This window comes from Grampus griseus (genome assembly GCF_964374135.1).
Source record: "Grampus griseus genome assembly, chromosome: 3".
Classification (NCBI taxonomy): Eukaryota; Metazoa; Chordata; class Mammalia; order Artiodactyla; family Delphinidae; genus Grampus; species Grampus griseus.
This window is the reverse complement of record NC_139019.1, coordinates 125745531-125773345: the sequence shown is the minus strand read 5'-3', so window position 1 is coordinate 125773345 and position 27815 is coordinate 125745531. Positions and strand designations below refer to the sequence as shown.

The window sequence follows — 27815 nt, the reverse complement described above, 5'->3', positions numbered from 1 at the left end:
GGGCACTGGGAGAGTTTGTCAGTTTCCTGTTCTAGTTCTTGGCATTTGCACAATGAAGGCCCAGGTCTTCATTCTGATTGGACTAACGTGGTCACGTGCTTAAGTCTGAGCCAATCACTGTGGGATTATGCCTGGACCACGTGCCCCAGCCTTAGAGGCTGGGATGGGGTTGGCTCCGTCTCAGGCACGTGGAGTGCCCTTAACAAGAGCAATGGGTAGGCGTGAGTTGCCTCCAGTGGCCAACAGCAGAGTCTCCCTCGGGGAGCCTGGGGCCAGGCTCTTCTCCTCTGGGCCTTGGTTTCCTTGTATAATGAGGAGGTTGTTCCAGAAGAAGTCCCTCCCCACCCATTCCTTTTCCTCCCGCCCAACCTCACAGGCAAGCCCCCAGGCCTCAGAGCCCCTGGAGAGGGGTTTGGAGAATGTCAGAGGGGGAGGAAGGGTCTCTTTACCCACAAACTATCTGTGAAACTAGTGTCGGGGGCAGTTTCACCTGTGCTGGGGCTGCTGCGAGGGGTGGTGGGCTGGCTTTACTGGAAGAAGGGAGGCCACTGCTGCATTAGAGGCCAGTGTGGTTCCCTGAGCCCAAGCTGCTCAGGCTGGGCCAGGGTGGTGATGCAGAGGCTTTGGCCCCCTCAGGCCATGAGAGGGTGACCAACCATCCCGTTTGCTGACATGGAATTTTCAGTGCGAAACCCGAAGTCCCAGGCAAAACAGATGAGTTGCTCACTGTAAGCCATGCCCCCCCCCTACCTAAGAGGCCTGATTCCACAAGATTGGGGGGTTGTGACTTTTGGAGCCTATGGTCCTCTCCAGACCACGCTACGGGTGTCTGGGCTCCAGAATACCCACGCCAGCTGCTTTCTGGGTCTGTCCTGCCTGCTGGCCTGTGAGGCGGCCAGGGGGGCGTGTCTATGGGGCATGTGCCCCTCACACACGTGAGGACCTTGGCAGTAAGGCTGAAAAGCACAAGGAAGCGGGCCGCAGGGGGGCCTAAGGCTTTCATTTGCACTCTTGCCCTGGAGCCTGGCACGGCAGCGCCAGGACTGCTTGGACCTGAGCCTTCAGGCGCCTTGGATCTCCCGCCTGGGCAGCAGGAAGGACTTGAGAGCCTGGGCTGCCATTGCAGGCACTTGCCGGCAGGTGGCAGCCTAGGAGCAGGTTACAGGAGGTCCGGGGTTCTGTGTGCCTGCGAAGCTCTGGGAGCTTCCGGTAGACCTCAGGAAGTATCCTTTACCTCGCAAAGTACCAGCTCCACTTAAAGCACTATTATTATCTACAGAGGCATGATCCTTTACAGTTCACAAAGTGATTTCACACCTCTTGTCCCAGTTACAACAGCCCTATTTTGAAGATGAAGAAAATGAGGCTCAGAGGCAAAGAGGCTTCTTGCAAGACAGAGAGCCGGGACTCAAACACGCAGAGCTCTGTTCTCTCCAGGCCCCTGGTCTGTGTTTCTCCATCTGTGGATGGCCAGCAAACGGTGGCTGGGATTCTCAGGAACCCCATCTCTTTGACCCCTATCCCTTCCACCTGCTGCCTCATCTCTTAGTGGTCTACACCTGTAGTCTCCACCTGTTCACTGCCCATTTACGCCAGAACTCACTGCAGAGGGCTGGTTTCCCTCTTTTTCCTTGCTCGGTGCATAGCAATGCCTCCGCACCCTTCAGGACACAGCTGCGGTACCTTCTCCGGGAAGGCCCCGCCTCCTTCCCAGCATGCACTGTGTTAGGTCCCTCCATGAGCTCCGCGACCTCCTCTACCCACCTCGCCAGAGCGTGCTGGTTTGAAGTCACCTGAGCAAGTGTCTACATAACGTGTGCTCCTTGAAGGCGGTCAGCGCTTGGTCCACGCTCAGGATGCACGCAGCAGGTATCATCATCCTTACCCCGGGGTAGACCCCTGACAAATGTGTGCTGCTGGAATGTGTGCACACCTGACCTCCTTTATGTGTGCTCTCACAACCCTCAGTTCACCCCCCTGCTGGGCACTACTATTCTCTTCATTCCACGAACAAGGGGACGCGATGGTGCAGAAAGTGAAGGCAGCACTTGCCCAAAATGGCCCAGGGAGGGAGGGAGGTGAGACTCGGAATAGGAACCACTCCGAACAACTGCTAGGGCATGCGGCAGACGGGCTGGGCTCTGAGGGGGACCCAGAGATGAGCTAGCTTGTCTCCTGTCCCCAGGAATCCCTGATGCCACCCCAGAAAGCGAGAACCGGCATTCAGGGTGGGCTGGGATGAGGGCTGGCCCTGGTGTGAAGGTTGTGGGAGCTCTAGAAGAAAGAGTAGGAGGGGCGTGGCAGTGACTGGGGGTTCTGGAGGGGATTTGAGGGGATGATCGGCAGATTGAGATGTGGCGGAAGAATGCAGGCAAGAGCCAGGCTGAGAGCCCAGAACAGTGGGTCACGTAGCGGGGAGAAGGGGGTCAGAGGTGTCAGAAGGCCGAGAGGGCCCCGAACCTACCGTGCTGGAGGTGTGCCTTTCCAGGGCATGGGTGGGTCCCCAGCAATGGAAATGGCCTTTCCCAGACCAGGGCCATAGTATACCTTCTAGGGAACATCTCCCAGCAGGTGCTGGGAGTGTTTGCAGAGGGCAAGGTGGGGCAGGTCCAGTCCTGTGGAAATGGACGCCCTCCTTGTCCTTCCTCCTGGGTTGAGCCCCACCCTCCCTTCTCCACCTGGGCCCGCAAAGGTCTCAGAGGCCACTTCCCTCTGGGCGGCCATCCCTTCCAGGGCCTTGGGCCACAGCAGATGGTGAATGGAGTTATCTAGAAGTGCACTATCTCGTCCCGCAAGAAAAAGGAGGGGATTATCATCATTCTCTCCTGGTGTGACCTTGGGCGTGTTACTTTCCCTCTCTGGACCTCAGTTTCCTCATCATTACAGCAACAGAGGTGAACCCGTGGGCCCCAAATATATATGGGAACTCGGCTGGCTGCTCAGAATCACCCGGGAAGTTTGCTAAAAATACAGGCTCCACCCGCAGGGATTAGGAAACGCTGGACTGGGCAGGGCTCCAGGCGGCTGTAGTCTTAGCAAGAACCCAGTTTGGGAATTCTGTGTTGAGCACCCCCTTCCCCGGTTCCCACAGTCACACTGGCAGCTGGAAGATCCAGTTATCGGCAGGCCCCACCCCAGCCTTCCCGCTTCCCCATCCTGCTCCCCTGACTCAGCTAGATCAATATTGACCGTCGGTCCCTCCCCTGGCTCTGACTCCCGTCACCCCAAGCCCCCAAACTCTCTGAGACCCTGAACCTGCTCAGCAGAATCAAGGTCCAAGCAAGGCTTTTGGCCCAGAGGATTTTATTCCTGTCCCACTGCCCCCAGCCCCACACCACATCCTCCACCTCTGACTGGGTTGGCAGGCAGGGCATCCTAGCTCACTGCAGAAACCATCAGGGCTCCTACTCACAACTCCATCCTGCAAGAGGGGACAAGCCCTGAATCTGGCTCCAGAGAGGTGGTGCTCCCCCTGTAGCTCTCCACGGCATGGTCACTGGCAAAAGCCTGAATTGGGCAGGCAGGGGCACTGAGCTCCCCTCTGCCCACAGCTCTCCCTCCAGCCACCTCTGTGGGGCACAACACAGTTCCTGTCCAACCCATTCATCTTACTGATGGGGACGCTGGTCTAGCCTCCCAGGCACTTGCCATGGAGCTGGAAGGTGCAAGCCATGGGCTCCGTCTTGGCCTGTCTCTGGCTCCAAGCACACCACCCCCGCCCTCCTTCCCCCAGGTTGGTTGGTTGAAGGAGCGAGCTAGGCCTGTTCCTTTATTTGTGCAAGGGAGAGCAGGCTCTTGAGAACCATGACACCTGGAGAGAATTTCTACATGCCACGTTTTAGGTTAAGCATTCTGATCTTTTTTTTTTTTAATAGGCATCAAGCAGCTATATTACCTCATTTAATCCCCTGCCAGGGGAAAGTTATTCTCCCCATTTGACATCTGAGGACACCTGGGTTCAGAGAAGGGCAGTAGATTCAGCTGGTCACACAGCCGATGAGCAATGGAGTCGAGATTGGGCTCTGACCAGCGGATGTCCGAGTCCTCCTGGGCTGCTACCCACTCCAATACTCGAAGGGACACAGCTCACAGATGCTGTGGGCTTTAGTGGGAAAATTCCCCCAAATGAAAAGTGATCCTGGATGGGGGTGCCGGGAGGAGGCCTCCATGTGGCCAGAGGGGGCGGGCTGCTGCCCAGTCCTGGGGGAGAAGGTCAGGCAGCAGGAAGTCAGGCAGACGTGCTCTAGGGGTGCTGACCAAGGCTCCGCGGGTGGGAGGCGGCTCTGGATGCCCTTCCAGGGCAAGACCAGCGTCAGCGAGGCCTCAGGCCCCAGAGGGAGTGGTCTGGAGCTCAAGGAGCCAAACTTTCCATGAGCCATTAGCAAAAAATGAGTCTGGAGAACGGTGTCCACCGCAGACCCGGAGGCTCTGCAACCCCGGGTCACGTGGAATTCGGAGGGGCTGGGACTGTCTTAACTCTTCGCTCGCTGTCCCCAGAGCCACCAAGAAACTTCTTTTAGATTGATGCTGCATCCATCGTGCAAAGCTGTGCACTGGCACTGTGGGTCCCCAAGGCCACACAGCCAGGAGGGACAGAGCAGGGAACGACCCCAGGTCTGTGTGGCTAAGTAGCACACCCGCCCCCCCGATGGTGCCCTACTGCTGCCCCAAGTACTCTGGGGTCCAAAGAGCGTGATGTAAGGGTCTTAACTGCACGGAAATTAATGGGCTGTCTCAGAACACCGTGAGTGCTCTGTGCAGGCTAGGCTGGGCAGGGCTCACCAGATGTAGGGCTGAGCCAGCCCCCCTGAAGACCCCAGGAGTCCATACCTGGGGGTGATAAAGACTGTATGGAGGTGGGACCTGAGAGGATGGACAGGATTCCAATGGGTAGATGGAGAAGGCACTGGGTCAGGGAACCTGGGCCTATTCAGGGAACCATGCAGAGATGAACTTGGCGGGGGTGGTGGAGGGGGCAGGGCCTACTGAGGACCAAACAGCAAGATAACCAGCGGACCCACGGTGTTATCTGTTGACCCTAACTTAACCTTGAGAATATGGCTGCCCTAATGGTGTGGCCTCTCTCTCCTCTGCCCCACCCCCACCCCCATTTGCTCTCACAGATCATAGGCTGGAAGTCACGGCAGATGGTCCACGGCCCCATCTCAGTGCCTCTCGGTCTCTGATGACTCCCAGAACAGGAATGGAGGGCCCCAGGTCACCCCTCCACCACACCCCAGCCAGGCACATCCACTGCCTCCCAGGGCCCCCCATCAGCCTCCCAGGGTCAGGGGTCCATGGACACAGAGATTAGCGAAGACAGGAAGCAGAGCACTGAGCAGGGGTGGGGAGCCCTGGGCCTGGCTTCAGCTCTAGGCCACTCTCACCATGGATCCCCAGGCAAGCCCTGCCTCTCCGACTGCTAAGGCCCTAATTCTGCTGAGCTGTCGGCGTGCACTGAGAGGCTGACAGGAGGCCCTAACTGAGCCATGCTCTTTTACACGTTCTGAATCAGTTTCCCACATTTAAAAATGGGAAATGTCTCGTGAAAATCCAGATTTCCCTCTTCTCTTAAAAAGCCAGGCTATCTGGAGACCTGGGCCCACACTTCTGAGGTAGCTCCCCCTTAAGAGAGGCATCATACCTTCTTCTCCAGTTCATCACAGTCCCCACCAGGCCCTCTTGTCTCTCCAATAGTCACTAAGGGTCAGATGCCACTTACTCTCCCACTTACACCCACAGCTCTGCTCGCCGGGATTCCCTGCCTGGCCCTGTAGGCACTTGGGTTTGGCACCTGCTGGGACATTCTAGGATTCCAGGCTGGGCTTCTACTCCAGACAGGGCTGATGTCTCCTGTCCGATGCGTACTGTGCTGTCAGGGATGCCTCCAGCTGTGGGTCCCTGGTCCTTAATCAGCTCCCACTGCGATCGGGGCCTGGCTGGCATCTGGTATGAGGCAGGGAGATCTGAAGTCAATATGGAGATCAGGACGGGAGCAGTAAGGAGATGGCATGGGCAGCAGAGGAAGCAGAAGCCTGGGGCAGCTGGAAAGGCTGTCGGAGCAGCGGAAATGGGAAAAGCAGGACAGACTGGAAGACTGGGCCAGGGAGGACAGTCCAGGAACCGCAGCGGCAGGGCGGTGGCCAGGAAGAGCGGAGGCAGGAGGAAAGCAGGGCAAGGGAGGTGAGGCTGGAGGAGCTGAGGCTGGTGGAGTTCGTAGATGCCTCGAATCCTCCAACTGCAGACTCGGGAATCTGGGAAAAGAAAAGCCTAGACTCTTAGGATCCTCCGCTCCTGACTTCCAAGATGCAGGGCTACAGCCAAGGGGCTGCGTTGCGTGAGGAGTACTCACGAGCCATGCTCAGTCCTAGAGCTCAGGCTCCATCCTGGAGCAAGCCCGGAGAGCGCCTCCTTCCGGGCCAGAGGTGGCTGTGGGGGTGCTGAGAGGGCCGGGCGCCAGGGGCTTTGTGAGCAAGGCTGGAGCCCGCCCCCAGGGTGTGGGAAGAAGCATTGTGAACTGTGAAGGCCATTCCTGCATCCTCTGCAAATTAGCAAACCCATCTCTCTTCCCCCACCCAGAGCCCCAAACAAAGAGGGGGCAGGAGGGGGCCCTGGCCCTTTGTTAGGGGAAATTTATTAATATCCGAAGTATGCAGCAGCCCTTCCTCTCCACCCGCATTCAAAGCCTTTGCAAACACCTGGGCCTCGCATTTGAAAGGCACTGGGGCCCTTTTATATTGGCAAGGTCCTGCCAGGTGGGGGTGGGTAGAACCAGGAAATTCTTCCGGCCTGGGAAAGTCATGGCTCCTCCCAATTCTACTCTTGGAGCTCCAGCTGCAACTGCAGGTAAGGCTGGGAAAGAGCTGGGGAGGGAAGGAGGGCAGCTGGCCAGGGAAAGGAGATGGCTGACAGGCCCTGGTTTGTCCCCAGCTCTGCCTGTCTCTGCTGGGTAACCTTGAGCAGGTCTCTTCCCCTCTGTGGACCTCGGTTTGTCCGTATGTATAATGGGAGACTAGGTGGTCTTTAAGGGCCTTCCTCATCTTCATCATCCTTCCTAAGCCCCACCCACCGACCACTGCCAAGGAGAAATGGCAAAGCTAGGGTCAGAAGCCAGGTGGGCCAGGAAAGGAGGCAGCTGAGCCTCAGTTCCCTTTATCTGTCTGATGGGAACCAGAAAGTTCTGTGCTGTCCCCCTCGTGGCTCTCAGCAGTAAGGAGACAGGGTAAGGAAGATGACTTCATTGGTGTTTATTAACAGAACACAGATGGGTTGGGGAAACACCAGCAGAGAGGGCACAGGGGTTGGCACAGATGCACCAGGCCACCCTGCCCCACTGGAGGATGCCATGTGCAAGGGACCTGATCAGGCGTTTTCTCACCCCACCCTCATCTCTCGGGGAAGGAGGGACCCCAGGGCAGCCCCTCCCAAGCCTGGGGATTGAAGATGCCAAGGTCTCTGGCTACAGGCCTGGGGTGCCGCCCGCCCTCTGCTCTCTGCCTCCACTCGGGTGTCCGTGCCCAGGGACCCGTGTGCTGAGGCAGAGTCGGCAGCACTGGGACCAGACAGCCATATGTGTGGACCACCTCCCAAGGCTCTTAGTGGCCTGGTCGTCCACAGCCAAGGCCCATTCCCCAGCAGTGCCTGGAGCTAGAGGAAACAGTGAGGGCCGCCAGGACAAGGGAGAAGGGAAGAGAGGGACCCCTCGTTCCCACCTCCACAGTGCAGGTCGGGCACCTCCCTCCCTTCCCCAGTTCTAATCATGCCCAGGGCTCCCCACACTAGAGGGCATAGGGTCCAGAGAGGGAAGCTCTGGGGTCCTCCTTCTTTCCCTCCCTCCACCCTCCTAATACCCAAGCTCAGGCACTAGCCCCTCTGGTCTCTCCTCCGCAGGCTTCCCGCCTCTACCCCATCCCCTCTATTCCACCTTGCACGCTGAGCCAGAAGGATATTCTATCTAAAGCACATGATCCTGCAAATCCCCTGCCCGCCCGCGTCCCTGGCTCACCCTCTCCAACGATCTGCATTCCCACTTGAATCCTGTTGTAAGCTGGTAACTTCTCCCACCACTCTCCCGCTCTCCTCACTCACTCACCCTTGGTCTCTCCCTAGGCTACCTCCTGGCCCCAGGGGAGGAGAAGGGGGCTATATTCTGACCCCCACACCTTGGCTGGATCAACGCCTTGGCCAGAGGCCCTCCCCACCCTGCCGTCCTCTTCCTCTCTCTCTCTCCAAACTTGCCCATCCTCCAGGGCCCTCAGGTCCCACCTCCTTCAGGAAACCTGGCCTGCACACGTGAACCCACAGAGATCTTTCTCCCACTTGACTTGATAACCCTTGATGCCCGGGGCCTCGTGGGCCTCGAGACAACCTGAGTGTCCTTGCCCAGCTCAAGATTCTGATTCGTTGAAGTGTATGGGGCAGGCTCCCCAAGAGAAGAGAAGGGACTGGGCCCTGAACAGAGATGAGAGGGTGGTCCCAGCTGCCACATGAGAAAGGGAGCTGGCCGGTCAGGAGGCCTGGGGTCCAGTCCCTTCTGTCGTGTGACCTTGGGCCTCAGTCTGTCCATCTGTGAAGTAAGGGCTGAGCTGGCTCATTTTCAGCTTTGAGTGTGTGCGTGTGCGGTTGCGTGTGCGTGTGTGTTGGGAGTAGACAGAGGTTTGAGGAGAGGCAGAGGCCACAAAAAGGGACTTGCTCTGGGGACCGGCATCACCATGGCAACCTCCCGCAGCCTCAGGCCTCTCAGAACCCCAGAGGGTGTGTGGCAACCCTTGGGAGCCGGCAGGGCCTCCTGTCTGCCTGCTTCCCATCTCACATCATGGATTCCTCCTCCTCTGCAATCTCTCGGTCCACCTCGATGGCTGTGTTCTCGAAGCTGGTGATGCCGCCGTACTTGCGCATGTGCACCATCAGTGGCTTGGGGGACTGGCTCCCGGCCAGCGTGGCCACGTACATGCCTGTCCGGTTCTCCTCCAGTGACGGGCCCCAATCTAGGGCTGGCCGGCTGGCCTGCTGGAGCCGCTGCAGCAGAGCAACCACAGGGCTGAGAACCAGGGCTCAGGGACTGCTTCCAGGGTCACCGGCAAAACACTTACCGCGTCACCTGGATTAGTCTGTGCAACAACCCGGGGAAAGGGCGGGGGCGCTGTCACTTCCCCAAGGGAGTGAGTCACATGCCTGGGGGGAATTCTGCCCTGCCACTCACAAGTTGGGTGTCCTTTGGGCATGGAATTTAAGCTCTGCTTCCAGCATCTGTAACTTGGGAATCGTGATGCCTTCAAAGGGTGGTTAGGAAGGCACTGCTGAGCAGGGTGCTGGGAACAGAGTAAGGCCCAGTAAATGGTGGCTGTTGTTATGGTTACATGGCAGGCAGTCCAGGAGTCCACTCTGGGTCCCTCCCCTAAATGCTGAGTCCTGAAGAGCTGGGAGCTTTGGGGAGAGAGCCATGCACTGGGAAGATGGAGACAGAGTGGCCATGGTCAGTCTGACTCAGATGTCTGACCTTTCCCTCTCCAAGCTCCAGTTTCCATGGAAGGAGGGAGCTAAGGTGATGACTAAGCCTGGACATTCTAGGGTTCTGTCTTCCTCAGACCAAATTCCCAAAGCCCTCTGCCTGCCCTGCCGGGGAGAAGAGCCCCAGACCCTTCAATGAAGGGAGACAACCAACATTAAGTGGAGCCTCCTGGGTGTAGATTCCAAGGGAGATAATGTGTGCCATGCCCTTAGCGTGGGGCCTAGCACAGCTCTATACTCAAAGCACAGTGATGCCCATTAAAATGCATTGACAGTAATGTTACGCCACCACTCAGGAACCTGCCAAAGGCTTGTCATCTCACTTGGAATGAAATCCAAAGTGCTCTCATGGCCGCCACGTCCTGACCCCTGTCTACCTTCGTGATCTTGGTTCCCGCCACTCTCTCTCCACCTCCTCTGATCCAGTCTCGCTGACTTCAAACGTGCCGGCCCCTCCTGCCTCAGGGCCTTTGCACTGACTGTCCTTCTGCCTGGAATGCTCTCCCCTTAGACATCTAAACCAATCACCTTGGCGATTTCGTCAGGTCTCTGTCACCTCCTCAGAGAGGTCTCCCCTGGTCACCCTGGCCAGAACACCGTCCTCCATCACTCTCTATTCCTGTACTCTGGCTTTGTTAGGTTTGGTTTTGTTTTTAAGTATTGCACTTACCACTGCCTTCATGTGTTTGTTTGTTTATTGTCCGTCTCCCGCCTTAAAATACAAGCTCCCTGAGTTTAAGGACTTAGATTTGTTTCCAGCTGCACACTAGTGCCTAAACCAAGGTTTCTCCACCTGAGAGCACCACTGACATTGTGGCCTAGGAGGTGTTCTGCACATTGAACCCTGTGTAGCAGGATCCCTGACCTCTAGATGCCAGTAGCATTCCCCCTCCAATCCCACCCTCTCAGGACAATCAAAAATGTCTCCAGACATTGCCAAGGGTCCCCTGAGGGCAAAATCACCCCTGATTTTGAGGTGAGAACCCCCCAGCTTAGAACTGAGCACTCAGCGGGTCCCAGCTCTGTACTGAGTATGGGCTTATTTAATCCTTACACTATCCCTATGAGAGGAGTATTATTATTACCTCCACCCCCCCCCCCACAGATACTGTCTGAAAGTACGGTTCAGAGACATTAGTTAAGTTGGCCAAGGTCACACCGGTGGGAAGCGGTGGTGTGGCATTTGAACCCAGGCAGTCTTGACCCCAACCTGAACTTTAAAAATACCCTGCTTTTCTGCCTGTCACAGTACTGACTTCATTGATGAGCTTTTTTTCTTCTCACAGCAACCGTATGGGCAGTTATCACTATACTCATTTTTTTTTTTTTTTTTTTTTTTTTTTTTTTTAGGGGAAAGCACAAACGCAGTCCCCCACTGCTACAAATTCTGCAGTCGAGTTTCCCACGTTTGGGGAAATCGCAGGGATCAGCACATCCGGAGTGCAATGGATGAGCCGTGCACTGGAGAACCACCTTTGTGATCACGGTATCTCCCCTGACAGGTAAGGATCACTGTCCTAATTTTAAGGACTGAGAAAGCAAGGTTCAGAGAGGTGTGTTCACTTGCTTAGGGTCACAAAGCTGGCAAGGGGCAGACCCAGGATTCCGATCCTAGTGGGTCAGTGCTGGGAAGCTTGGTCTCTGAAGGTGGCACCCCTGAGCGGGGCAATGACTTCTCTGTGGGGCTCTCCGATCCCCCAACAACCTGTCCCCTCCGCCTGGCTGTGGGCAGCAGTGGCAGCAGGACAGGAGGGAGGCAAAGCAAGGCTTGGGAACCATGAGCTTCCTGGGAGCTGGAGCCCTCCTCCTTCCCTTCGCAGACACCCTGGCTCTCAACAAGGAGACAATTTTCCTTTAGCAGCACAGGTGGGGCTCCTGACGTTCAGAAAAGGAAAGGGGTTTGCCTCAAAGTCATACAGCAGTTGGAGGCAGAGCAGTGGCTGGACTCCAGGACTCCCCTGTGATCTGCGCAGTGTGACCGCAGCCCACTTCTGCCAGGGAAGGGCTCTGAGCCTCCCTCCAGAAGCTGGAAGATGGGGCAAGGGACAGCCAAGGAACAGTGGAGGTATATGAGGTAGGGGGGTGGGCAGTAGTGAGCTGGTTAGCAGGCTGGGGAGGGGTGGAGGGGCACAGGAGCCCTGATTTGTAGCCAATCTCACTGTTGTAATTATCCCCACACTCGTCAATTTCAAGCTCTCAATGGTTTAACAACTGGGTCAGCCTATTCCTGAATATTTAACAATTAGCTCTCATGAAGCAGTACTAGTGGCTCCAGCACACCTCTGATGGTGTGTGTGTGTGTCCCAAGGCCGTCTCTGGGCCCTGGCAGGCTCACTCAGCTCCACTCACTATGACAGCCTCTTGCCACCAGAGGACTCCACACCCACGGCCTCAGAAGCGGAGGGCTCAGACACGGATGTAGAGAACAAATGTATGGGCACCACGGAGGGAAAGTGGGGGGCGGGGGGGGTGGTAGTGGGATGAATTGGGAGATTGGGATTGACGTATATACGCGAATAGGTATAAAATAGATAACTAATAAGAACCTGCTCTATAAAAAATAAATAAAATTAGATTAAAAAATTTTAAAAAAAAGAAGTGGAGGGCTCAGTGTGCAGAGGGCACTTGAGGCTCAGAGAGGGGTGGGATCTCCAGCAGCTACACAGCATCCCAGCATGTCCACTGGCCCACAAAGGGTCCCTATTCCCCTCTTCCGAGCCTGCAGAATCCCATACCAAACAGCTTGCACTCTGTATGCTTTCTGGGTCTCTCCACAAAGCCCTGGCCATGGGCAGGGCTCCCCGTCACCGGAGGAGGGTGACAGCCCACCCCTGGGGTCCTTCAATGTTGCCTCTGACCCTGAGTTCCACAGGGAAGCTAGCAACCTGAGTTCAAGTCCTGACCCCTGCCCAACTCACCATGGACCTTGGATAAGACCCTTGTCCTTTCAGGTTCCCCCAAGACACGTGGGCAGTGGCCAGTATCCGTGGTCTGCGCCCCTCCCTTGCCAGGGGCCCCAGGTGGTGGGAGGGGCCACAGGATAGGACTCTGGCCCCAGAGCCTGCCACAGACCAAGCAGATCTGAGCTGATTCATAGCCCAGGCTACTGGTTAGAAAAAAATGCTCTTCCCGGTTAAAGGAATCCTGCAGGCTCTGGAAAAGGTGTTGGAGCAGACGTTTTCTCTTCTGGAGGTTGGGCCCAGGGCAGGGCCACAGGTCAGGGGGCTGGGAGCAGGCAGGGGTGGGGCAGACTCACCTCCCAGAGCGAGCCCTCCTCTCGAAGCACAGCCACCAGCATGCCGGCTGGGATCATGAGGCAGGACAGCAGGCCCATCAGGATGCCCAGCAGCTCCGCCCAGGCTGGGAGGCGGTAGCTACCATATTCTGAGGGTTGGTACTTGGCGATGCTATACACCAGCAGGGCCTGCAGGCGGGGGGGCTCCCAGCATCAACGTGGGCCTCGGGCATGGCCCAGGGCTTGGGATAGCCCAGGTCTGAGCTACCTTAAAGCCTGAGATAGCTCAGCCCAGAACCACCCAGTTTCTGAGACAGCCCAGTCCTAAGCTGTACCAGAACCTAGATGGTCCATCTCTGGAGCCTTTGCAAGTCCTCAGACAGCCCTGCCCCAAGCTGACCCAACGCCAAGACCTGAGACAGCCCAGCTCTGAGGCGCCCTAATTCCTGAGACGGCCTACCCCTGAGCTGCTCTGACCCCAGCCTTAAGGCTCCGAGGCCTGAGAAAGCCCCGCTCATTTTTCCAACCAAACGCAGGACCAGCCTCAGCACAGCTACAAAAGCTGGGGGCATCAAGGGGGAGGGGAGTAGACCAGGATCCCGGTGCCCGCCCCACCTCTCAGCCCTGACAGAGGTCCACTATGGGCCAGGGCAGTCCTACCAGACTGAACGCCCAGAGGGGCCCTGCTCTCAGCCCTGAGTCCCCAGCCAGCAGCCCTCCCTCCCACCCCCGGTTACCAGGAGCGTGGCCGGGGACAGGAACAGCCAGCAGGCCCTGAAGTAGAGGCCCGGCTTGAAGCCCAGCATCATGTGGATATCCCGGCAGAACCTCTGGATGCCTGCACAGGGGAGGGAGGAGCATGGTCCCACCCGCAGCCCCACAAGCGCCAGCAGCCCCTCCTCCACTCCAGCTGCCCCCACCGGAAACCCTGGCCCTCGGGACCAGGAACCCAGTGCAGGGGGGCTCCAGGGTAGACTCCCGCTCTCCCACGGTGGGGAGCCTGACTCCACCTCCCATGGCCCCTCTCACCATACACCCGGGTGACAGCGAGGCACGTGGTGATCACCGCCACCATTAGCCCGAAGCTGGCGCTGTAGTCGTCCAGAAGGACCAGCCAGTACATGCCCCCCTGGAACACAAGTTGCAGCTCTGGGGTCCCTTATCCCAGCCTCTCTCCCTGATGCCACCCCTTCCTCAGGCAGGAAGTGAGCAGGAAGCAGCCAGACCGGCGGGGAGGGCAAGACGATGACAGCGTGATTGCTGTCTGCCTCCCGAGCCCTTTATACACATCATCTGATTTGAGTCTCACAGCAAGCCTAGATGTAGACCCCATTTTATCAGTGGGAAAACAGCCTCAGGGGGGTGAAACCACTTGTCCTGAGGTCGCTTAGCAAATGCAGGAGCGAGGCTTGAACCCAGGTCTTTCAGACTCCAAAGTCAGGACTCTGGGTCACAGGCCAAGCTGCCCCTGGGAGAGAGGGCCTGGGGTGGACCAGGTTCCTCCCAAGGAGGAAGAAGCAGGTAGTTCAGGGAGTGCTTGGCCTGGCCGCAGACAGTGCCGCAGGTGTCTGCCCCAGCCTTGCCCACCAGCTGCCCGCCCACCCCGCAGCGCCACTCACATCCGTGGTGAGGACCAGCCCCATCAGGTACATGGCCACACAGATGAGCCCTGAAAACACAGCCTTCTTGGGCCGCAGGTAATACGGGAACTCATCTGTAACAGCTGTCACAATGGTCTCCAGGAAGGCAAACTTGGGGGGGAGAATGGGGGGGGGGTCAGAGTTCTTTCCCCCACACACACATACAAACACACACAGATACACATCTCACAGGCACAGATACACACACGCCACACATACACACACAGGTACACACATAGATATACACAGACACATCACACAGATCCACGTCACACACATGCCATACACACAGACACAATACATGAAGACATACACAGTCATGCATCTCACACACGCACAGACACACATAGAGATACACACATCACACACACATACACACGCACAGAGACACAGACACACACCACAAGGTGCACCCACTGGCGTGGAGCAGCTCACCTGGCTGTCCAAGCCAAGAGTCAGCAGCATGAAGAAGAAGAGGAAGGACCAGAAAGGCGATAGAGGCAGCATGGTCATGGCCTGTGGATAGACGACAAAGGCCAGGCCAGGGCCTGGGCCAAGGGCACACGGCGTCAGCAGTCTGGGGAACGCGGGGGTCCCACATACGTACTCAGACGCACATGGTCGCTCACACCCACTTGGACACACTCGGTTCAGCCAGACCCAGAGACGTACACTCACTGCACACTTCCAACACTTTCTTAATTTTTAGGATACAGGCCAGCACACTGTCGGTGCTCCATAAACACAGGTTGATAAAATAAATGAATTAATAATGAGTACACGAGAAAACACAAGACCAAATAGAAAACCTCATTTGAATACACTTGTGTACACAATCATTTGCACAAACAGTTCCATGAACACACATACTCAGACACTCCCATTGGCACAAGACACTGATTCACATCATTCAAACCCTCAATTAACTTGCACAGCCATCGGCACACAGGTTGTGACTCATCTGGACAAGCAAGGCAAGTTCCTAAGATGCGGCAAAACAAGACAATCTCCTACAGAAAGTCACTTATCTCCAGACACAGGTTGACACATACTCATTTGTACATTCATCCCTTTGCTCTAGGACACCCAGAGAGCAGCTAAGACACATTCATTCGTGTGCACGCACACGCACACAACATACCCATCCACAACCTTGCTGGGCCACATGTATGTTAACTTGCCCAGCCCAGCTGTCCCCGACACACCCTCCACCCACCAGGGCTGGGCAGCCTGCTCACCTGCTTTGGCTACTTGGTCCACAGGCACACCCAGCTCCTGAGACATGTAGCCCAGCACGGAGAATATGGCAAAGCCAGCCAGGATGCTGGTGATGGCGTTGCCCAGGGTGACGATGAAGGTGTCTCTGCCGGGAGAAGTCCAGGCACAGGCCAGGGTGAGCGGGCCACGCCTTCACCCACGAGGCCCTCCCCAGCCAGCCACTCTCCTCCCCACTCCAGCCCCTGGGATCTGGGAGGCAGCCCTGACCTATAGATGTTCTGGTGAAACGTGTTGTAGGACGCAAAGGTGAGGAGCCCCCCGAAGCCCACACCCAGGGAGTAGAAGATCTGAAGAGCAGCTTCGATCCACACCTGTGGCAGGAAAGGATGCAGATGGAGGGCAGAGAGAAGGGGCTGGCACACCATGGTGTCCAGAGGAGGAAGGAGCGGGGCAAGAGCCAGTCGACAGGTCCAGGGATGCTGTGGTGAAGAGCCTGGCTCACGAGTGACACCGGCAGAAAGCGAGCCCTGCTCCAACACTTACACTGAAGGACCTGGGCAAATCCCTTCCCCTCTCTGGGCCTCAGTTTCCCCATCCAGGATTTAGGAGATACTCTCTAAGCTTGGTCCGGTTTTGAAGGAAGTAGTGCCTCGTGTAAATTTTCAGTAGATGCCTACTGACAATAAGCCCCTGGAACCCCTTTACTTCCTCCCTAGAGTTGGAGGGACCTGAATTGGAATCCCAGCTCTACCATTTTTTATCTGTGTAACCTGGCCAGGCCACATCACCTCTCCAGGCCTCAGGACCCTCGTCTGTACTGAGGGGATAGGAACAGGACCTCCCTCGTAGGGTGGTGGTAAGGATTCTGTAACTACATACATGCAAAGTGCTAGAGCAGGGCCAGGCACAGTCATCCACCAACAATAAGAAACGTTAGGTGTCAGGACCATTGCTGTTTCTATTATTATCAAAATGCCCTCCTTGGGGTTTGGAGTCAGATCAGGGTGGAATTCCCAGCTCTGCCACCCCCTAGTCGTGTGACCTTAAGCGTATCACCAACACTTTTGCGCCTCAGCTTCTTCATCTGTAAAATGAGAGAATAATGCCTACTGCATAGGATTGTGAATAATAATCAAGGAAAGTGCCAAGCACAGCGCCTGGTACACGGGGCTCCCCATGTGGAAGGTTCTTCCCCCCACCCCCTCTTTTCCCAGGGAGCCCTCTTTCCTCTCCCCAGCCTGACTCTTCCCTCTGCACGCAGGCTTTGAGGGCCTCACCTTGGAAGACAACAGGTGGTGGAACTGAGGGGTGAGATAGAACTGGATGCCCTTCCAGGCCCCTGGGAGGGTGACTCCACGGACCAGCAGCATGAGCAGGATGAGGTAGGGGAACGTGGCCGTGAAATACACCACCTGAGAGATAGTAAGGGGGTTGACCTTCTCTCTCCTTTGCTCCTCTCAGAAATCCCCATCTGGGCTTCCCTGGTGGCGCAGTGGTTGAGAGTCCGCCTGCCGAGGCAGGGGACACGGGTTCGTGCCCCGGTCCGGGAAGATCCCACATGCCGCGGAGCGGCTGGGCCCGTGAGCCATGGCCGCTGAGCCTGCGCGTCCGGAGCCTGTGCTCCGCAATGGGAGAGGCCACAGCAGTGAGAGGCCCGCGTACCGCAAAAAAAAAAAAAAAGAAATCCCCACCTTACTAACTCACCTATGCAGCCTAAGCTGGGAGCAGTCCCTCACTCCCTCCACACATCACTGCTTTCCAAGGCTGTTCCCAACCATCGACTCTCTCTAGCTCCACTGCACCCTGGTCCAGGCCCCCTGCAAACCCAGCCTGCGTGGTCCTCAGACGCTGGACATGCCCAAACTCCCCTCTGCCCCGTCTGTGCCTGTTCCCAGACCTCCAGCCCTGCCCTCAGCAAACACCATCAAGTCTCAAGCCCCTCGCTGCCAGCCCCTGCTCTCTGCCCTCCATCTGCATCCTTTCCTGCCACGATGACCTCTCCTGGCTTTCTAATGGTCTCTACACTGTCTTTCTAATCTTTCTTTTAGTGGTTCTCTTCCTCGTGGACAACGTCTCCCAGCCCTTTGCAGAGGGACAAGTTCTAATTTATAAATGATTGATTAAACCACTCAGAAGGTTTCCAAGTCCTTCTGAAACAGCGTTATGGCCCTTCCTTCCCTTCATAACCTAAAACGGGGGTCTGTGGCTTTGTCTTCCCAGCATCTAGCTGGCCTTCTTCAGATAACAGTCGCCTGACTTTCCCACCTGGCGCTGACTCCATTCCCAGCCCCAGCCAAGCTGAGCACTCCACCCTCCTGCCCACGGTGACTGGTTCAGGGATGGGTATCAGACCTATGTATCCAGTGAGACTCAATTCTAGGATTTTTGAAACTTGGGACAAGGGAGAATACTAAGCAGGTAAGATGTAAGCCTAGAGCTGCTAGGGGCAACCTCATGAAAAACGTAGCCTGAGAAGGAAGCCAATCTGGAGGAAAGTACTGCTGAGACACCAAGAGAACGACATTCCTGATAACTCCAACTGAACCTCTAGATCCAGCCATGCCTGAAGCAGACCCTCTAGACTTTCCAATTGAGTGTGACAACTGGGTGTTCTAGTGCTTGCATTTCAAAGAGCCGTCACTCATACCCACCCTCCAAGCACTCAATGAACACTTGCTGAGGTTCTTCAAAGCGCCAAGCACTAGGTTAGGAAAGAAGCTTGAATAACAGATAGGTCCCGCTCTCGGCGTGTTTCTAGTCTAGCGAGCCAGCCTAGCCACCATCCAGGCTCACCCCCACATCTTTCTTCAGGCAGTGCCTCCCTCCCCCAGTCTCAATGCACTCTCCCTCCCCCTCTTCCCAGTTGAAGTCCATCCATCCTCTCAGGCTCAGTCCACACCCTGCCTCCTCAGGAAGACCTCACCCTTCCCAGCCTCTCAAGCCTCCGGGGCCTCCCAGCTTCACCTTGCCCGAGGACTTCACACCCTTGAGGATACAGAGGAACACGATGACCCAGGCAAGCAGCAGGCAAAGGCAGAGGTTCCAGCGGATCTGCCCAGGACTTCCGATGCCCCGGCTGCCTTGGATGTGGAGGACGTAGCGGCTGTGGGAGACAAGGTCTGAATGTCCTCTGGTGACCCTGCCACATTCCACAGACATGGAGTAAAGCTGTGGCCGGCCTGCGAGACTATCCTGGCTTTTTTCTATTTGATTCCTCTCCATCCTTCTCTGACCAGCTCAGCAGCCACGAGGTGGGCCTCTACCGACCCCATCACGCAGGCTGCTTTCCTCTTCAATTTCCATCTGGGTCTGGCTAATGGGAGGCAACAGCAGGAGACTGGATGATGGGTTGGGGTATTTGCACACACATGTGTACACACGTACATGCATACATGCACACACACCATCAGAGGATCTGGCTGTGACTGCCTTCTTCTATAGCACAGCTTTTGTTGGGCAGCCCTTCCTCCAAGGCTTCAAATTTTCCCTGGTTCCGGTAACACTGCCTCCTTGCCTCAGGAGTGGTATGGCTGTCCCTCTTGCTGGTGCCTCACCTTTCCATGTGGATCCCCTCTGTAAAGTCCCTCCACTCACTCAGCTCCCTTTAGCCCTGTGAGAGTGTCAATCGGCTTCCTGCCTGCTCCCCCCAACTGATGCAGTGGGCCATGGCGTTGCCATGGAGACCCCTGGCCGCTGCCAGTGACCATGTCATGTTCTTTGGCTTTTAGCTGCAGACCCAAGCCCTTCCCCACTGGTCAGACATACTCCTCAGCAGGTGCAGACACTTTGGATGGACTTTAAATGGATAAATGGATGGACCATGTAAGATGTGTGGGTTGGAGATTAAAACATTTCAAGACATGCGGCTCATTTGGGGGAAGATTCCTAAGAGTAGCCTTTTGCTGCTAGGTAAAGGGTTGGAGGTATCTGGTCTGTTTCCTCTGGTTAACCAATGGTCCCTACCTAGGAACAAGGCTACTCTGGAATGTTCCAGAACAAGATCAGGGATCAGGAGGCCTTGGTTCCAGTACTGCCTCTGCCAGTAAGTACTGAGCAAGCCTCTGGGCCTTGTTTTCTCAGCTATAAAGTGGGACTTTGGGACAGGCCAATGGGCAGCGATGCCCTTTTGATACCCACCATTCACAGGGGCTTGCAATGTGCCTGGCACTGTGTTAAGGGTTTTACCTGCATTACCTACATAATTCGCATAGCAACCCCTTACTCTCTCCTACAGTCTTCTTTCTCCTGTTAGACTAACCTGAGATGGTCCTGTAGGATCATGGCCTCTGCTAAGTGCCTTACCCACTAGTACAGTCGGTACTCAATAAATACAGACTGAAAGAACGAATGAGTGAGTGACTGACGGATACCATCCTATGAAGCAGGGACTCTTATTACCCCCTTGAGCAGAGGAGGAAACTGAGGCTCCAAAAGCTGACGATTACTGTTACCATCGGCATCATTGCCATCAGCTAGCTCTTACTGGGCACTCACAGTCCACCAGGCTGGGCAGCACAATTTATAAGCTTTCTTTCCTTGAATCCTCACAGTAACCTTCCAATACTATTAGCACACCCACTTCCAAGATAAAGCAAAAGAAATTGTTCACGGTCACACAGCTGGCCAGGTGAAGAGCTGGGATTAGAACCCAGAGTCCACCTAACACGAGCACCTGAGCTTGGCCTTTGAGGTGCATATGCTGAGCCCCTTGGGGACACGGGCACACTGATGCCTTCTGTCCCTCCCTGACCGTTGCTGGGCCGGCGGGGGACTGACCTCCAGTACTCCTCACTGGGGCTGACGGTGCTGGTGAGGTTGAGGGGCAGGGCCCCGTTGCCGTCCTTGGAGCCTCTGTGCTCGAGGCAGAGGTCCGTGTTCCACCAGTTGCCACAGTGCTCCCAGGGCAGGTTGCTGGTGAGGGAGGCGAAGAGGTAGAAGAGGACGTAGGCGATGATCATGTTGTAGTAGATGGCCACCAGGCCCACGATGAGCAGCATGGCCGCGCCGGCACCTGGGCGGGGGAGCGGGCGGCCTTCAGGCCAGGGAAGCCATCCCCTTTCTGGGTTTCACCTCCCTCTCTGCCTACAGGTTGTGGCGGGAACCTCCCCGCCTCCCTCAGGCTCAGAGCACCCCACTGAAGCCTCACCTTTGAAGAGGGGGCTGATTTTCCAGACAGCCAGGGGTCCCAGGCTGGAGAACTGGCCCAGAGAGAGCTCGAGGAAGAAGAGGGGGATGCCGCAGATGGCCAGCATGAGGAAGTAGGGCACAAGGAAGGCGCCTGCGAGGAGGAGAAGGGAGGGCGGGGAGGGTCTGGGGCTGGGCTTGCCCTAAAGCCCAGCTCGAGCCCCGCCCCACCCCTCCCCTGACTGGCAGACACCACCACTTCTCACGTGGATTAGGGCTGGGCACTACAAGACTGTCTTCTCTTATGCTAGGAGATCACTGAGGGCCAAGTGGTCGGGGGGGGGGGGGGGGGCGGCGGGGGCGGGATTTACTCACCTCTGTAGCCCCAGCGCCCAGGCCAGGACTGGGCTCAGAGCAGACATTGAGTGAATGAATGAACAAATGAGTGAATGAATAAGTGCATTCCCCGCCAGAGGAAGTACAAACCCCTCAGTACAGAAATCGATGCCCTGCAGAACATGGCTCCAGTCTACTGCCCCTCCCCTCTCCCCAGCGCCACCTCCGAGGCTTGTGGCTGCCTCCTGCGGTCCCGTGTGCCCAGCATCCCTTCCCCTTTTCTTCTCATGTCAGCAGCCAGCTCCTTTACAGGACTGCCCACCACCATATGGCTCTGGAAGTGCTGCCAGTTACACCAGCCAACCCCTGCCCACCCCTTCCTGGGCACATATCCCAAGGCAGGCCAATTAGATACCTTCCCTGCAATTCTATATAGATTCATTCAGAGAGAGCAGTGCTGGGAAGGAAGTCATTCCAGAGCTGTCTGTGGCCACCCCCGACCCACCTGTAAGGAGGAAGCCTGGTCCAGGGAAAAAGGAGGTCAGCACACAGAGAGGGAAGAAGCATCAGAACCAGGGAGAGGGAGGACAGAGACAACTATGGACATCCCTGAGTTCCTGGAGCTTTGGAGGTCGGCACTCGTCCCACACTTCCCAGTCATCCCAATTCATCTCGTCCTTGCTTCATCTAGTTCTACTTGGATTTATGTCGCTCTGCCAATATGCGCTTCTTTAAGGAGTTTGGTAGAGTTGGGAGGAGACACAGTGCTGGTGGGAGCACATTGGCTCTGGAGACGATAGCCCTGGGGTGGAATGTTGGATCCCCATCGTGTGACCTTGGGCAAGGAACTTGGCCTCTCCAAGCACCGCGGCCTCATCAAGACGGTGCCCACCCAGGTGGTTGTCATCAGGGTTAAATGAGACAGGCTTGGAGAGCACTGAGCCTGGGGCCTGGCGGAGGGTGAGTGCTAACCCCAGCTATTGTTAATGAGACTTAGAACAGCCACTTGATGGAGAGGCAGGGACAGAGAATTTGTTTAAGATGAAAGAGATGCTGGGTTTGCAGCGTGAATGGAAGGAACAAGAGAGGAGGCTAGATCGAAGATTCAAGAGCAGGAATGACTGATCGAAGGAGCGAGGTTCCGGAGGAGGTGAGGTGGGAGAGGAGTGTCGAGGAGAAGACAGAGCACAGTGATCACTGACAGGCACACACAGCCCTTCCTCACCAAGTAGAGGCAGCCCCCTCTGCCCATCACTCACGGCCCAGGAAGCGCCAGGGCCTGTCAAGAGAACCGAGTGTGTATCCATGCTGGGGATGAGACAGGAAGGAGGGGACTGGGAGAGGAAAAGGGACACGGCAGGGTGAGCTCCCCCTTCCAGCCCCAGGTCACCGCTTTCAACTAATTCAGCCCAAGGTCACGTAGGAGACAGTGGCCAAGGCCACTTAACACCTCACTCCACCCTGAGCCTTGGCCCATTGGACTAGATGCCCCTCATGCAGGCATCAGGCCCATACCTCCTCCGTTGGTGTAGGCTCGGTAGGGGAAACGCCAGACGTTCCCCAGGCCTACACAGTAGCCGATGCAGGACAGCAGGAAGTCCAGCTTGCCTGTCCAGTTCCCCCGGTCTGCGGCAAAGTCCACGTCCAGGTCTACATTGCCCTGGTCACTGGGGGTCATCAGCAGGTCTGGGGTGATGGGCTGCCAGTAAGAGAGACCAAAGGGGTGAGGGAGAAGGTGAGGCCAGGTTGAACTGGAACCCCCAAAATAAGAATATGGAATCAAACAAGACTAAGTGCCAAGAACTCTATTGGTTCAGATAATCAATGGGTCTCACCTGGGCTGACAGGTTAATAGGCAGGAGCTCCCTGGGGTTTCAGGGGACTACAAACTTTTGAGACTAGCAGGGTGGCTCAGGCACTAAGAAAGCCACCTTGACCTTAGTTTGGCTAACACAGGGGTCCAATGAAGGGATGGTCCTATTTTGATGACGACGATGATGACGATCTTAATAACAGTCACCATGTGCGAGCACTTACCACGCACTCGCTGCACTAAACATTTTACTCACGTTACCTGATTTCATTCCCAGAACAACTCTATGAGCTAAGTACTCATCTGAGGGAAACTGAGGCTCAAAGAGGCATGATGACACACCCACAGTTTTCGCAAGGCTGGCTAGTGGGAGAACTAGGTTTCCGGCCCAGAGCTTCCTGATGCTGGAGCCCAGGTCTTCAACCACCCAGTGCTGGGGTTCTGCTACTCCATTCTGGGCACCATATTTTAAGAAAGACAGTGGCAGTTTGGAGCATGTGCAGCTGACTAGATTGGAGTGTATTCAGGAAAGGCAGTTACAGGAGGACAAGAGGAAGAATTGGGGCCCCTTAGCATAGAAAGGACGGGGCATGGAGAGAATGTGGGCTCCCCTGGCCTTAGATTTATGCTGTGTGGCTCAAGAAGGCCTACTGAGGACTGTGAATTTTAGCTCACAAGCAGGAAGAAGCTACTGAAGCCCCAGTCTGCCTCAGAAAGTTGTAATCTTCCTGTCTCTGGAGGAAAGATGCATGCACAGAGGGGAATGGCAACCAGCTGTCCCTAAAGTCCCCTCCTGTGATTTAAGGAGGGCAGGGAAGCCCACTGGGCATTCTCCCTTCAGGCTGGGGCTGGGCGATGGAGGCCTTCCTCCAGGTGCTTGGAACCCTGGCCCGAGAGATGAGTTAGTGTGTCCATGAGCTGTCCAGGCTTAGGGCCAGGAAGGAAGCCCAAAGTTACCAGGATGACTATCTAAAATTCAGACAGCAGTTCCCAGAAGTGACTCCAGGAATGGGGCAGGAGAAAGGGGCAGCTACACCTTTTCTGCTTGCCTCTGAAAGCCATGCCCCATGGCAGAGGAGGACGGAGCTGCAAAGAAGGCCCATTATCAAATAATGTTCATGGTTTTCAGAGAGGAGAAAGGACGCTCCTGCTTCCTGCTGAGGAACAGCGGGGAAACAGTGATTCCACTGGACTGGGCGTCAGGAGACCACGATTCTCATCCCAGGTCTGTGCCAATTCACTGTGCAACTTTAGGAAAAACTCTTTTGAGCCTTGGTTTCCCCATATGGACACTGAGGGGATTGGATAGATCACTAATTCCAAAAACACATCACTTGAAATGTTTGTAGATGTTGGGTGGAACAAAGGATTCTTGAATTTAAAAGTTTGGGGAAAGCTGGGTTATCACAAGGTAAAACAGGTTGCTTTGCTGCAGGACTTGTCAGATCCTTTAATGGACCAATATGCACTGTGACTCTCCAAGTAGAGACTAGAACAGACAGTATTCTCCAATTCTACTTAAGAAAAGGGTCTCAAGGAGCTAGCATGTCAGGATATACTTGGCAGAAATGCAAGTCTAGATAATCTTTAGCTAATAGTCTTCTGGCTCTGATGATCTGTGAGGCAAGATTCATCAAGGAGACTTCACCACAGTGGTCGAGGACCAGATCAGATCCCAGCACAGGGACTCAGCAAATAGCTACTACCCAATTTGCTTTATCCCCTAAAATTGCCCTTCCTGGCACCAGCTCAAGTAGGTGTCTACACACAAATCAGGTGACAGAGGAAACCTTGCTGGGATGAGGATGGTGAAAGGAGAGTCCGAGTGTCACGGGACTGGAGGTGCCTGGCTGCAATGACACGGTTAGGGCAACGGGCTCAGGTGGCAGAAATGTGGTAACAGCATTGGGCTCTCAGTGATAGTGACAACCATGGTGGTGATCCCACCTGAGGCTGGCTATTGGCCAGAGGGGCAGTGGTGATGGAGGCAGCCTGGCATGATTATGGGTGATGCTGACAATGATGAAAAGCATGAAAAAGCTGCTTTTCAAGTAACTGGGCTCCAGGGGTTGAAACAAATATGTTGCTGGTGGTTCTTTAGCTGTGATCTCAGACATGCTGGGGTGAGGATAGCAGCAGCTCCTAGATCTGTATGAAACCCACCCCTTCCCTCGGGTGCCCCTTTCCCCAAGTCTTCCTCTCCAGCTGCGTGAGCATCAGCCCTCTGGAACCACTCCCTCCCAGGTGAACTCCAAGAGGGATGGGGTAGCAGCCAGTTGACACTGGCCCCTAGTATTGGGTGAGGAGGCAGACCTGTCACCCTGTGACCCCCCCACCTCAGGCCAGCTGGCAGGAGGCCCTGATAATGAGGCTCCTCTGATCCCTCCTGAGAAGTTGCTGCCCTTTCTACGTTCACAGAGCAGTCCAGGCTCTCTGTTTCCATGGTGACAAGAGTTCCAAGAGCAGGATGCTGCCAGCTCTTCCGTCCCCTCCTCCCCCAATCAGAGAGAAGCCTGCTCCTGCTCCAGGAACAGGGGATGGGGTCCTCCAAAGCTGAGCCAGTCCAAAGCCCACGTGGAGCCTCCAACCCCACCACGCGGTAAATCCCAGGAGGCTGGCACAGAGAGGACAGAACTGAGAGGCCGAGAAAATCAACAAGATCAGCGGGGTAGGGCTGGGAGCTGGATGAGTTGCTTCACACTTCTGCCTGGGTGTGAGGCTCCCACCCCTGATCCCCCCACTCTCCACCCAGAGTCACACAGGCACACACATCTGAGTTTGCCAGACCACACCCCCTCTTTTAGGGGCCAACAGAGGTAGGTCACCAGCAGTGTCGGGGCTGAGAGAGGTACGATTTCCCAAGCCAAGGCTTTCATACCTCCTTCAGGATGAGAGAGACAGTAGGAATCTGGAGTCTGACTTCATTATTGTGCAGATCAGGAAAGTGAGTTTCAGAGGAGAAGGGGCGAGCCCAAGGTCAAACAGCAAGTTAAGGGCAGAGCAAAGCCAGGACTCAGACCCCTGACCCTCAGTCCCGTGCTCATCTCTGAATAACGCTGCCATAGCTGGCACTCCCTCACTCCCCGACCCCCTTCTCCTGGAGACCAAGGGAGGGGACACTGAGGCCAGGGGTCCCACCCCTACCCTGCTGGCCCTAGGTGGCTCAGCCCACCTTCAGGAAAGCAGTAACCTGCACCCCTCAGTTTCCTTGTCTATAAATTGGGGATAATAAGACTTAGGGCCCAGGATTGTTGGAGGATTACTTGAGATCAGGCTTCATACAACATGGCTATTTACATAATGAGTAGCCCTGTGCCAGTGAGGGGCGGGGGCTCTTGTGAGAAGAGAGAGGAAGGAGGAGAGAGTAGGATGGAAAAGAACAGGGGCTGGACTCAAGAAGACCCAAAAGACCCACAAATGACCCCAGCAAGTCACTTATGTCAGGAAACAAAAAGGACCCACTTATCGCAGTGGTTCCACGCTCAGCTGCCCAAGGGCAGAGAGCTTGAACGAGTGTATGGTGGCGGTGGGTCTTGCGGGAGAGGGGACCGTCCACCACACCAGCAGCTGGGAGTTCGCAGTATCCACCCCCCAGGACTGTGGGGCCTGCTTTGGTGCCGCACGCTGGGGATGGACCAGTGATGGTCCAGGCTAGAACACAGACTTGCCCCAAGTCACAGGGTAAGCGGCATCTGTAGAAACAGTACCCAGGCGTTCTGACTCCTTGGCTAAGACTGGTACTCTCAAGCCAAAAGCTAGAAAACTTCCCCCGAGACTCTCCCTCCCCACATACATGTGACTTGGCTGGCAGGTCCAATCCCACAGGACAAGGTGGGGCGGGGCTGAGGTCTGGGCCCAGGGCTCCAGGAACACATAGACTTGGCTTTCTCTCTCATGCCAGCTTCCACCCCACCTCCACAGCCCTTGGGTCTCCCATTTCCTCCCTGCTTGTCTTTGCCTCCCTCTTGCCCTGCTGAGGGGCAGCCTGGGGTCTTATCAGGGAAGCCAAAGCTGCCAGGAGAATGAAGGGGGTGGGGAGGAAGCAGGAGGTGGGCACTGCAGGGCAGGAGCACTGGTAGGAAACCAGGGCGCAGCTGCTGGCTCACAGAGGCTGCTTCAGCGCAGAGTGCACAGGTGAGGACCTGCTCCAAGCCCCCACCCCCGACCAGTCCTGCTCAAGGCTGTCTCAGCTATTCTAACATCTCCCACCCCCCCAAATCAGCCCCTGGGGGAAATGGACCCGGGTACTGGGGAGGGGCCGGTGCCTGGCCCCAGCACCCCCTACCTCGTGCCTCCTGTGGCTTGAGACACCTGTTCGCAGAACCTGGCCCAGTGAATCCCAGGCCCCATCACACTGCATCCGGATCCCCAGAAGGGGAAGGCCACTCTCCACCCCGTGCAGGCTGTGACCCCTCCCCTCCCTGCAATCCAGCTCTGCCGGCCTCCTCCGGAGCCCTGAGCCGGTTGCAGGTGCCCTCTCCCACCCTCCCAGGGGGCTCGAGAGGGGGCGGGCCTCCGCACCCCTCCCTCAGGTGCGCCCCTGCCCTCGTGCCCTACCTTGCTGAGGTGAGCTCCCTGGAGCTTCTTCATCTTGGAGGGCGGGTCTCTGGGGCTTCCCGGCTGGGCTTTTCCTGAGCGCAGAGAGCGAGCGAGGGAGCAAGAGATCTCGCCGCCGGCCGGCTGCCGCGCCCTGTCCTCCGCGACTCCCGCGCACCGGCTGGGGAGCCGCGGGCGCAGGCGCTGCCGTCCGTGGGCTGCCGGGCGCTGCCTCTCCCTGCGCAGCGCCCTAGGCTGGGGAGGGTGCACCGCTGCGTCCGCGTAGACAGACGGGCTGACTGACTGACAGCAGGGGGATGCGCGCCCCCGCACGCAGAGCTGCCGATTGGAGGGGCCCGAGCGCGTGGGGATGGGGGTCCGCAAAGGAAACCCTCAGAGGTCT

The 27815-nt window shown here is 56.4% G+C and overlaps 1 protein-coding gene across 1 annotated transcript; it reads right to left on the bottom strand.

The window, feature by feature from the left end:
* Positions 1 to 8808: 8808 nt before the first annotated feature.
* SLC6A7 (solute carrier family 6 member 7) lies at positions 8809 to 27466 on the bottom strand (the record flags this gene model as incomplete). The annotated part of the gene is made up of 14 exons (XM_082652214.1): positions 8809 to 9018; positions 12767 to 12934; positions 13483 to 13583; positions 13775 to 13874; positions 14365 to 14496; positions 14821 to 14933; positions 15624 to 15748; positions 15871 to 15974; positions 16881 to 17015; positions 18568 to 18706; positions 20380 to 20614; positions 20750 to 20881; positions 22579 to 22762; positions 27434 to 27466. 14 exons carry the CDS (start codon positions 27464 to 27466, stop codon positions 8809 to 8811), a joined length of 1911 nt encoding a protein of 636 aa, XP_082508340.1.
* Between the last annotated feature and the right edge of the window lie 349 nt (positions 27467 to 27815).